The sequence below is a fragment of the Pogoniulus pusillus genome, chromosome 30, assembly GCF_015220805.1.
Source record: "Pogoniulus pusillus isolate bPogPus1 chromosome 30, bPogPus1.pri, whole genome shotgun sequence".
Taxonomy (NCBI): domain Eukaryota; kingdom Metazoa; phylum Chordata; class Aves; order Piciformes; family Lybiidae; genus Pogoniulus; species Pogoniulus pusillus.
This window is the reverse complement of record NC_087293.1, coordinates 1,107,471-1,119,438: the sequence shown is the minus strand read 5'-3', so window position 1 is coordinate 1,119,438 and position 11,968 is coordinate 1,107,471. Positions and strand designations below refer to the sequence as shown.

The 11,968-nt window shown below is 64.5% G+C and overlaps 1 protein-coding gene across 1 annotated transcript in view; it reads right to left on the bottom strand.

Annotated features, from left to right (window-relative positions):
- Nucleotides 1–1,529: 1,529 nt before the first annotated feature.
- The window catches only part of SCARF2 (scavenger receptor class F member 2), a 30,250-nt gene continuing 19,811 nt past the window's right edge, over nucleotides 1,530–11,968 (bottom strand). The window contains 3 exon segments of the mRNA XM_064169045.1: nucleotides 1,530–3,488; nucleotides 4,391–4,543; nucleotides 10,718–10,839. Coding sequence (XP_064025115.1) covers nucleotides 2,281–3,488; nucleotides 4,391–4,543; nucleotides 10,718–10,839 — 1,483 coding nt within the window. The 3' untranslated portion in view covers nucleotides 1,530–2,280.

Sequence of the window (11,968 nt, the reverse complement as noted above, 5' to 3'; positions counted from 1 at the left end):
TACATTTATGTGCCAGCAGCCTGTGCACTCTGCCAGGGGTGGACTCTCTTAGCCCATCAGCCAGAGCTCTCTCGAGCCCCAGGGTCCAATCCTGGCTCTGCTGGAGGTCTGCCCACTGGAGGGGTCTGCCCTGGGGGCTCTTGCTGGGCTCAGGAGGATGCTGTATGCCAGGGGATGAGGGCAGGGTTCCAAGCCCTGAGCAGGTCTGCCCAGAGAGGTTGTGGAGTCTCCTGCTCTGGAGACTTTCAAGAGCCACCTGGATGTGTTTGTTGCTGTGTGCCCTGCCCTGGGTGCCCCTGCACTGGCAGGGCTTGGGCTGGGTGATCATACAATGAGACTGGCTCAGGTTAGAAGGGACCTCAAAGGTCACCCAGAGCAACCTCCTGCCAGGGCAGGGACAGCTCTCAGCTGGGCTTGGCTGCTCCAGGCCTCACCCAGCCTGGCCTTGAGCCCCCCCAGGCAGGAGGCAGCCACAGCCTCCCTGGGCAGCCCATGCCAGAGGCTCAGCAGCCTCACACTGCACAGCTTCTGCCTCAGCTCCACTCTCCCCCTGCTCTGCCTCAGCTCCAAACCATTGCCCTGGGCCTGCCTCACACCCCCTCAGCACAAGTCCCTCTGCAGCCTCCCTGCAGGAGCTCTTCAGCTCTTGGCAGCAGCTCTGAGCTGCCCCTGGAGCCTTCTGCCCTGCAGGCTGCACCCCCCCAGCTCCCTCAGCCTGTGCTCCCAGCAGAGCTGCTCCAGCCCTGCCAGCATCTCTGTGGCCTCCTCTGCCCTCACTCCACAGCTCTGTGGCCTCCTCCTGCTGGCCACAGCAGCACTGGAGGCAGCACTGGAGGTGAGCTCTGAGCAGAGCCAAGGGGCACAATGCCCTCTCCTGCCCTGCTGCCCACACTGCTCTGCCTGCAGCCAGCACACAGCTGCCTGCTGGGCTGCAGGAGGGCACTGCTGGCTCCTGGGCAGCTGCTCAGCACCCAGCACCCCCAAGGCTTTTTCTTCAGGGCTGCTCTCAGCCCTCTCTGCACCCAGCCTGGATCTGTGCCTGCCCTTGGCCCGAGCCAGCTGCAGGACCTTACCCTGGGACTTGCTGCCCCTCCTGCAGCTGGCACTGGCCACTGCTCAGGCCTGTCCAGAGCCTTCTGGCTGCCAGCCCTGCCCTCAAGTGAGTGCCCAGCACCACACAGCCTGGTGCCATCAGCAGACCTGCTGAAGCTGCTCTCAGTGCCACTGCCCAGACGTTGAACAGCTCTGGCCCCAGGGCAGACCCCCGAGGAGCTGCACTTTGCTCTGCACCTGGACACTGAGCTGTGTCTCCAGCCCCTGTGTCTCTTCCAGCCCCAGCATTCCATGATTCCATCTTCTTGTCTCCAAGGCTGCTCTCTGCTGCCAGGTAAGCAGAGGGGACCTGCCTCTCCTCCCTGCTTGTCACCTACCTGCTGCAAGCTGATCCACCTGCCCACGGCAGCTTGCTCAGGGGCAGTGCCCCGCACACGGCCTGCCCACGGGGAGGGGGGCAGAGAGATGGCACCCACTAGAGAAGAAATACACTTTTATTGGGGAAGCGCTCTGCAGGGGTGCCAGGCTCTGTCGTACCAAGGAGTCCCTCCAGCTCCACTGGGTGGGACGGGGGAACCTGAAGGGTGCCCAGCTCCGTGCTTTCCTCCTGGCCAGGAGCAACCCCGGGTGGGGTGGGGCAGAGGGGAGGGTGGCATCGGTCGAAACCAGCTCGACCCCACGCCGGGCACGAGACTGGCGATGGAGAGCCGTGCCCGGAGCCCAGGGTGGCTGGCTGTGGGGCTTGCTGGTGGTGAGGGGTGCAGGGCACGTCCCCGGCGATGCCCTGGGCACCCGGCAGCAGCCTCCTCCCTCTGCCGTGCTCCGTGAGCCCAAGCGGCCGGAGCGGGGCGCGGGCGTTACTGCGGGATATACCGGGGAGGGGGGGGGGTGGGTGGGTGTCGAGTACAAGAAGCGCTGCCTATGCGGGTGATAATACTGCTAAAAAGGGGCAGGGGTGTGCCACACGTGCCCCCCCCGGCGGCCCTGCCCTGCGCGGGGAGCTGCCAGACCTGGGCAGGGAGCAGGCGGCAGGGCACGGATGGGGAGGACCAGGTCCTGGGGAGGGAAAAAGGGGGTTGAGAGAGATGGAGGCTGGGGGAACGGAGGCTCAGGGCTCTTCCAGTGCCCCCTGCCCAGTCCAGGCTTCCATGTCCGCTGGCCGCGCCAGCAAACGTCCCTCCTCCCGGTGCCCAGCTGGCCGGCGTGGGGCTGGCGCCCGGCTCCCGGTCACTGCACCGCCTGAGCGGGCACGGCGGCTGCCCGGGGCGGCTCCAGGCTGGCTTCTCGGCTCTTCTTCCGGGGGGGCTTTTTAATGGGGGTCTTCTTCACCGCCTGCTCGCTGGGCGCCGCCTGCTCCTGCCCGCTGCTGCCGCTCGGCTTCTCCAGCCGCTTGGGCTCCCCGGGCGCTGGCTCCACCGGCCCGGGGATCAGTTTCTGGAGGTGGGGGGAGGTGGGCAGCAGGGGCCTGCCGCTCTTCTGCCCGCCGGCGGCTGCCGAGCGCTTGGCTTTCTGCGGAGGGGTGGGCTTCTCCCGCTGGGCACCCACCCCGTTCGCCCGGCTGCCGCCGTCGCCCTTGTTGAGGCTCTGAGTCTTTTCCTTGAGCTGGGCGGCCAGCTCGGAGGCCAGCTGCGGGTGCAGGGGCTCGGAGCGGGCTCTGGCGGCGCCGGGGCTGCGCGGAGCATCGCGGCTGTCCCCGCAGCGCCGCTCCGGCGGCTGGAAGGCGCCCATCCTGCGGAAGGCGCTCTGCACCGCCCCGTTGATGCCCTCCGTCGGCTCCGTGCCGCCTTTACTCCTCTGCTTGGGCTTGGAGGGCGACTGGGGCTCCGCGCCGAGGCTGGCCTTGCCGTCGGGGCCGCCGGGCTCCTTGGCTTGCTTCGGTGCCTTCTCCTTGCCCCGCGCCCCGCCGCGCTCCTCCGCCCTGCCCTGAACGCCGGCCGATGTCTCGCTCGGGCTCCTCTTCCTCTTGGCCAGGCCCTGGCACTGCTCGGGGCTGCCGGACCGGGCAGCCGCTCGCTCCGGGGACCGGCTGGGCGCCGGCAGCGAGTTGGACTGGCTGGAGCTGTACCTGCCGTGGATCCAAGAGACTTTGGGCTTTGTGGCCGGGTCCGGGGGACGAGGCTTGGTCCTTTCCGGGGACGGCGGCTTCCCGGGGCCGCGGGGGTCGGCGGTGCCATCCTCCTCCTCCCTGCCGTGCTTGGAGTGGCGAGCGACGCGGGCATAGAGCGCGGCGGCGGCCGAGCCCGAGCCGCAGGAGGAGCGTTCGCTGTCCGAGGACTTGAGCAGCGGCACCTCGCTGCTGTCGGCCGGGAAGGCTCTGACCGAGCCTGTCTCCTTTAGGAAGGTGTATTCACCTGCTTCCTCCCCGCCAGCCGGGGCCGCCAGCTTGTCCCCAGGGCTGGCAGGTGTCCCCCTGTCCCTGCTGTCGCCCACACTCTCTGTGGGAAGATGGCACAAGGGAGTCAGGCAGGGATGTGCCCGGGGAGAGGAAGGGCTGGGTCGTGCAGCAGGGGGGGACAGCATCCCACCTGCTTCCCCCCAGCGCCCCAGGGTGTGCCCAGGGCCCCTCGCTGCCTGCATTCCTGTCAGGGACCGAGCAGAAGAGGGCTCTGAGAAATGACCCTCTGCTCTGCTCTGCTCTGCTCTGCTCTGCTCAGACCCCGCCTGGAGTCCTGCATCCAGCTCTGGAGCCCCTGGGACAAGAGGGCTGTGGAGATGCTGGAGAGTGTCCAGAGCAGGGCCAGGAGGATGCTCAGAGGCTGCAGCAGCTCTGCTGTGAGCACAGCCTGAAAGAGTTGGGGCTGTGCAGGCTGCAGCAGAGGAGGCTCCCAGGGGACCTTCTTGTGGCCTGCCAGGATCTGAAGGGGGCTACAGAAAAGCTGGGCAGGGAATTTTTAGGCTGTGAGGGAGTGCCAGGACTGGGGGGGATGGAGCAAAGCTGGAGGTGGGGAGAGTGAGGCTGGAGGTGAGGAGGAAGTTGTTGAGCAGGAGAGTGGTGAGAGGCTGGCAGGGGCTGCCCAGGGAGGTGGTTGAGGCCCCATGGCTGGAGGTGTTTGAAGCCCCATGGCTGGCTGAGGCTGTGTGCAGCCTGCTCTAGGGTAGGGTGTCCCTGGGCATGGCAGGGGTTGGCACTGCCTGCTCCTTGTGGTCCCTTCCAACCCTGACTTATTCTATGATTCTACGACCCTGGAGCAGCAAATACCAGAGGAAGGAGCCACACTGGCACCTGCATCCCCTCCTGGGTGTGGAGCCAGAGCGACGCAGTCCACCCCATGGCCTCTCCACCCAGCAGGAGGTGGCCCCTGGTGATGCCCCCGAAGCTCCCTCCCCCCCTGCTCACCTTCGTGGGGCACGCAGTACACAGGCCCCTCGTCCGTGGTGTCGAAGGAGGAGAAGGAGCCACGGGAGGACCAGGACGGGGAGGGCTGCTCCACCACGGAGGGCGGCTCGATGAAGCTGCAGTTCAGGGTGTTCTCCAGGTCGTGGTGTGCCACTGCAAGGGCGAGCAGCTGCCGTCAGTGCCCACGTCCTGGACCCCGCCCGCCAGCTCCTCCCTGCCCCATGTGGTGCTGCGTGCTGGGGTCACGGACAGCATCCCAGGCGTGGGCACAGCTCCTGCCACATGTTCCTACCCAGTCCCACCGGCAAGCACCCACAGAAGCCATCGGCCAGCACTGATGGTGACAAATGGCTGTGGGCAGCAGGGCCTGTGCAAGCCTTCCACCCCCACCATGGAATCATAGAGCCACAGAATGTCAGGAGCTGGCAGGGACCTCCAAAGCTCATCCAGTCCAAGCCCCCTGCCAGAGCAGCATCTCCTGCAGCAGATCACGCAGGATCCTCCCCTCACCACAGCAGGTCTCCAGCTACCCAAACTGGGGGTGCACATGGTGGAGGCATGAGCCACCCAAAACCCTGGCTCCCATGAGGACCTGGTGAGCATCCTGGTGGTTACTCATGAGTAACCCAGCACAAGCAGCCCACAGAGGCAGCCTTGGCACGGTGCCTGTTCCCTTCCTGGGGAAAGAGATGAGCTGCCAGCTTTAACTGCCCGAGTTCCCCCTTCAGCACCAGCCCTGGCATTTCCCTTTCCTTCCCCTTCTGCAGAGCTGAAAAGATGCTAGAGAGAAGCCTGCTCAGGGGGCTCTCATCACTGCTTAGAGTCACACACTGCTTGGGTTGGGAAAGCCCTCCAAGATCATCCAGTCCAGCCAGCAACCCAACCCCACCCTGGCCATTAAACCACATCCCAAAGTGCCACGGCCACATACTTCCTCAACACCTCCACCACCTCCCTGGGCAGCCTGTGCCAATCCCTGACCACTCTCACAGCCAAGAAACTTCCTCCTCTCCAACCTAACCCTCCCCTGGCACAATTCCAGGCCATTTCCCCTGCTTCTATCAGCTGACAGAGCCTCACTGCAGCCTCCTTTCAATGAGAGCAGTGAGATCTCCGCTCAGTCTGCTCCACCCTGCACACCCCCAGCCCCCTCAGCTGCCCCTCCCCAGCCCTGTTCTCCAGACCCTTCCCCAGCTTTGTTGCCCTTCTCTGTTCCTAACTCTGCCTCTTTTCAGCCCAGCTCCTCCCGTCCTGAAGGAGCTGAGGAGAAGCATCCTCCTCCTCCTCCTCCTCCTCCTCAGCCCGGAGCTGCGCAGGCTGCTGTGGGGTCACCCAGAGGGGAGCAGACCCAGCGAGGAGAAGCTTGGTGCTCAAAGGGGGTTTGGTTTCCAGTGGTTAAACCCCCAAACTACAGAAGCTGGGCAGTGAGAAGCTGAGCAGGGGCAGCTGTCTGGGCCAGGAGGTTTTGCTCTTTGACTGTTCTGAGAGGGTTTTTACTGCCTAAGTTCATGCCCCAGCCCACCCCGTGAGGGCTCCTTGGGTGCCCTCTGGCCTGGCAGCACCTAGCTGGGTGGAGGGGGACAGCCCTCCCAGAGAGCTGGGCAGCACCAGAGGTTCCTGTCCCCTGGGATGGTGCTGAGCTGCCTCCAAGGCCAGGCAGAGCTTTGCAGCACAGTCCCAGGGCACAGGCAGGATGCTCCTGCACCACACGTGGGTATCTGCCAGGTACCCACAACCTGTGCTGCGTGCCCCAGGTGCCTGGGAGTGCCAGGATGAGGAGCAGTGGATTGAAGCTGGAGGAGAGCAGGTTGAGGCTGGAGATGAGGAAGCAATTCTTGAGAGTGACAGTGGCGAGACACTGGGACTGTGCAGCATGGAGAGGAGAAGGCTGCAGGCAGAGCTCAGAGCTGCACTGCAGGAGCTGCAGGGGAGCTGCAGGCAGGCTGGGGAGGGACTGCTCAGAAGGGGCTGTGGGCACAGGCCCAGGGCAATGGTTTGGCAGTGGAGCAGGGCAGAGGTAGGTTGGGCACCAGGAGGGAGTTGTGGCCAGGGAGGGTGTGGAGAGCCTGGCCCAGGCTGCCCAGGGCTGTGCTTGAGGCCCCATCCCTGCAGCCATCCAAGCTCAGCCTTGCTGTGTCCCTGTGCAGCCTGCCCTGGCTGCAGCTGTCCCTGCTGCCTGCAGGGGTGGGCAGGATGTCCTCAGAGGGTCCCTTTCAGCCCTGTGCCAGCTGTGAAGCTGTGATGCCTCACACAGTTGGTGCCATCCTAGGGAGACCTTAGAGCAGCCTTCCACTGCCTGAAGGAGGTCCACAAGAAAACTGGAGAGAGACTTTTTGCAAGGGCTGGGAGTGACAGGAGGAGGGAGAATGGATTGGAGATGAGGAAGAGATTCTGTAGAGTGAGGGTGGGGAGACACTGGCAGAGGCTGAGGGTGGTGAGACACTGGCACAGGTTGAGGGTGGTGAGACCCTGGCACAGGTTTCCCAGGGAGGTTGTGGAGCACAGAAGCACCCAATGTGATCTTTGATCACATTGGGTGCTTCTGTGCTCCACAACCTCCCTGGAGGTGTCCAGGACCAGGCTGGATGAGGCCTCAAGCCCCCTGGGCTGGTGTGAGGTGCCCTTGCCCATGGCATGGGGGTTGGCACTGGATGAGCTTTAAGCTCCCTTCCAACCCAACCCATGCTGTGAATCTCTGACCCTAAGCCATGCTGCAGTATCCTGCTTGGCCTCTTTGCTTCTTGCCCCATGCCCCTGCCTGCCACCCAGCTCTAGGTGTGGGTGCGATGCCCACCAGAAGGATTGTTCTCACTTAGGGATGCCAGCTGCAGGGGCACAGGGTGAAGCCAATGGATGGCAGCGAGGAGCTGCTGGGCACAGAGGGTTTGGAGAGAGGGAGGCAAAATGGAGCTGTGGTATTTAAAGAGCAAAGCATCCCGGGGAGGGGAAGCAGCAGCCTCAGCGTGGCTTTGGCTGGTGATGGAAACCAAGGAGGGAAAATGAGAAGCAGGCGGCTGGAGGCGGCTGAAGGGAGCTGCCTCCGGGGGGAGGGGGCTGGGGAAGGCGTGACCAGAGCCTGGGACCTGCCCACAAGGTTGCTCCGGGGACCCAGGGCATGGCCAAAGGGTAGAGAGGATGTGCAGCACTCCCAAAGCTGGGCTTGGGGCTCCCGAGAGGTGCTCCCCTGGGATTTATCTCAACAGCAGCCAGCAGTGTGCACTTGCAGCCCAGAAAGCCAAGCAGAGCCTGGGCTGCAGCAGCAGAAGTGTGGCCAGCAGGGCCAGGGAGGGGATTCTCCTCCTCTGCTCCACTCTTCTCAGACCCCACCTGGAGTCCTGCATCCAGCTCTGGAGCCCTGGGACAAGAGGGCTGTGGAGATGCTGGAGAGTGTCCAGAGCAGGGCCAGGAGGATGCTCAGAGGCTGCAGCAGCTCTGCTGTGAGCACAGACTGAAAGAGTTGGGGCTGTGCAGGCTGGAGCAGAGGAGGCTCCCAGGGGACCTTCTTGATAGAATCACAGAATCAAACAGGTTGGCAGAGAGCTCCAAGCTCCCCCAGCCCAACCTAGCACCCAGCCCTGCCCAACCAGCCAGACCATGGCACTCAGTGCCCCAGCCAGGCTTGGCTGCAACACCTCCAGGCACAGCCACTCCACCACCTCCCTGGGCAGCCCATTCCAGTGCCAATCACTCTCTCTGCCAACAACTTCCTAACAACATCCAGCCTAGACCTGCCCTGGCACAGCTTGAGGCTGTGTCCTCTTCTTCTGTCCCTGGGGGCCTGGCAGCAGAGCCCAACCCCACTGCTGCAGGCTGCACCTCCCCAGCTCCCTCAGCCTCTCCTCACAGGGCTGTGCTCCAGGCCCCTCCCCAGCCTTGCTGCCCTGCTCTGGACATGCTTTTGTTGCCTTTCAGTACCTGAAGGGGGCTACAAGAAAGCTGGGAGGGACTTTTTGGGCTGTCAGGGAGTGACAGGACTGGGGGGAATGGAGCAAAGCTGGAAATGGAGAGAGTCAGATTGGATGTTAGGAAGAAGTTGTTCAGCATGAGGGCGGTGAGAGCCTGGCACAGGTTGCCCAGGGAGGTGGTGGAAGCCTCATCCCTGGAGGTGTTTAAGGCCAGGCTGGAGGAGGCTCTGGGCAGCCTGATCCAGTGTGAGGTTTCCCTGCCCATGGCAGGGGCTTGGCACTGGCTGATCCTTGCTGGTCCCTTCCAGCTCTGACTGGTTCTATGACTCTATGCCTCTGAATGTGGCTCTTGCTGCAGGTCCCTTCCTACTGCTGCTCCCTGCCATCTGCCAGGCTCACAGCACCAGGGTGCCAGCCCCAGCCCTGCCTGCATGGCAGCTGATGGGTTTCAAGGTGGGTGGAAGTGCAAGCAGCTGCAGGAGGGCTGTGGGAGGGTGGCCTGAGAGCCTCCTGCCTGTCCCCTCCCACTCCCCGCAGTCAACATCACCCTCAGGGCTGGTTGAGCTTCGCTGGGTGGAGGAGGCAGCAGTGATGGGGTGCAGATGCCCAGGGTAGCCCCAGGGCATCATGCAGCCAAGACCCACACTGGTACCACTGATGTGCCAGGGAGCAAACCCTGTGCAGCCTGATGGCACAGCGATGCCCAAACCCCAGTGCCAGGGTGTGACCACCTGGGGTGCCAGCCTGGGTGCCATCCCCAGGGCGATGCTGCTGATCCAAAGCAGGTGCCAAGGCTGGGGAGGTGCTGGGGAGGGCTGCCCCAAGGGGGGCACCTGTGTCTCCAGGCACCCAGTGAGCTCTGCTGTGGCATCAAGGCCTGCACTCCCACCCGGGAAGGCTCCACCAGCAGGGCTGGTGCTTGCTGGTGGTGGCGATGATGGTGCCTGAGCCCAGTGCCAGCAGCTGCTTGGCCTTGGAAGAGGCTCTGCAGGCTGTGACCATCTACCAGGCTTCAACCACCACCACCTTCACCTTGGCACACCCACACGGTCCTCCGTGCTGACCTGGCACTTGGGATGGGGCAATTCAGCACCCCCTGGACCCTCCTGCCAGGGCAGGACCAACAGAGGGAACAGACAACCTCCTCCCTGCCACTGTGGCTTCGGGGCAGTGCCAAGCAGTCAGCAGGCACTGCAGGGAGGCAGCTGCCACAGGCACCCCAGCAGATCTCCCTCACCCCAGGGCTCCCCAGAGCCAGCTGGGGCTGGAGGCATTGCTGGGCCTGGGAGATGCCAAAATCCACACTGGCTCCACCAGACAGCACAGCACCAAGAGCACAGGGCAAGCCCTGGCCAAAGCCCACAGCTGGCACCGGGCACCCTCCCGAGCATCCCCCTGGCACCTCAGCCTTTCCTGGCACCGCTGCCACCCTGTGCACACAGAGCAGCTGGGTGGGTGCCAGCTGCCCCTGGGCCAGCACGGGCAAGGCACAGGCAGCCCCCCTGTGGCCCCCCTGCCCTCGCCACACACAGGCACCCTCTGTGCTCCCCCAGCCCTGCCGGCCCCTTCCACACGCAGCCTCCGTTGCCGCCTGTCAGGAATGCTTCTGTGGCCCCAGGGCCCCGAGGCAGGGCTGTGCCACGGCCCACGCAGGGAGGGCTCTTACCCCCTGCCTGAGTGCTGAAGCTCAGGCAAGGTGTGCCAAGACGGGGCCACCTCCCTGTGCCACCTCCCTGTGCCACCTCTGCATCCCACCCGGGATGGGGGATGTGGCCTCCTGCCGAGCCGCCCTGCGCCGCGATGTGGCTGCTCAGGGCATCTCATCATCATCTTCGTGCCCAGGGAGGTGCTGGCCTTGGCAGGCAGGGCATGGGGTGCCCTCTGAGGCAGCACATGCCCAGCTCCTCATGCCAGCACAAGTGCGGGCAGGGCTCAGAGCGTGCGGGGACTGCAGCCCCCAACTCCAAACGCAGGCAGTCTCCAAGAGCACTGACAGCCCCAGGACAGGGGCTTTGCCAGGTGCCCAGTTTGTGCCCAGTGTGGGCAGCTCACCCAGGCTTTGCCCCTCCGTCCTCCGCTCCGCTGCAGGCGGAGCTGGGCCAGGCTTAGGCCAGGATCAAAAGGGCAAATGAGGCATTTTGGGGTCGTGGCAGGGACTGCTCCTCCACCTGGGGCACCTAACCCCTCACAGAACACTCTGGCAGAGCTGCAGGTGCCAGGTGCCCACCCTTGCAGCACAAAGAAGCTGCAGACTGAGAGGGCTGAGCCCCCCCGAAGCCAGGCAGCTGGCACCGAGCGCTGCGGTGCCCCGGGGGGGTCCCTGTGTCCCTGTCACCAAAGGCTGCTGTGATCCCCTGCACTGCTCAGCCAGGATGAGAGCCCCCAGGCGCTGCCCCCCTCCCCCCAAGGCCCAGCACCTTACCCACGACCTTGGGCAGCTTCTGGCGGCGCAGGGGGATGCGAGGCAGCTTCATGCCGATGCGGCTGAACCGCCCGCACAGGCGCCGCGGGGGCTTCTTGGCTGCCGCTGCGTCCTGGCTGGAGCTGCAAGGGAAGGTGACAGCCCCATCAGGGGGGCACCGGCCCCCGCCCCGCTCCGGGCACAGCCTCCACAGTCAGCAGCTCAGGGGTGCTGCAGAAGTGCAGCCTCAGCAGATCTGCCGACGGCACCAAGCTGGGTGCTGGTGGCGCTGGAGGGCAGGACCCATCCAGGGGGACCTGCACAGGCTGCAGAGCTGGGCACAAGCCAACCTCAGGAGGTCCAATGAGACCAAGTGCAAGGTCCTGCAGCTGGGTCGAGGCAATGCCAAGCACCAATCCAGGCTGGGCAGTGCCAGGCTGGAGAGCAGCCCTGAGGAGAGGGACTTGGGGGTGCTGCTGGAGGAGAAGCTCAGCAGGAGCCAGCAGTGTGCACTTGCAGCCCAGAAAGCCAAGCAGAGCCTGGGCTGCATCAGGAGAAGTGTGGCCAGCAGGGCCAGGGAGGGGATTCTGCCCCTCTGCTCTGCTCTGCTCAGACCCCACCTGGAGTACTGCATCCAGTTCTGGAGCCCCTGGGACAAGAGGGCTGTGGAGATGCTGGAGAGTGTCCAGAGCAGGGCCAGGAGGATGCTGAGAGGCTGCAGCAGCTCTGCTATGAGCACAGCCTGAAAGAGTTGGGGCTGTGCAGGCTGGAGCAGAGGAGGCTCCCAGGGGACCTTCTTGTGGCCTGCCAGGGTCTGAAGGGGGCTACAGAAAAGCTGGGGAGGGACTTTTGAAGCTGTCAGGGAGTGGCAGGGGTGGGGGGAATGGAGCACAGCTGGAGGTGGGGAGAGTGAGGCTGGAGGGGAGGAGGAAGTTGTTGAGCAGGAGAGTGGTGAGAGCCTGGCAGGGGTTGTCCAGGGAGGTGGTTGAGGCCCCCTGGCTGGAGGTGTTTGAGGCCAGGCTGGCTGAGGCTGTGTGCAGCCTGCTCTAGGGTAGGGTGTCCCTGGGCATGGCAGGGGTTGGCACTGCCTGATCCTTGAGGTCCCTTCCAACCCTGACTGATTCTATGATAGGCAAAGGACTTTGGATGGATGGGGCATGCCAAAGCAAGGAAGTGTCCATGGCACAGAAGGCTGCTGCCAGTGCTCAGAGCAGTGGCAGGGGATGGTGGCAAGGTCAGATCCTGCCAGGGCTGTTGGCGGCACAGCTCCAA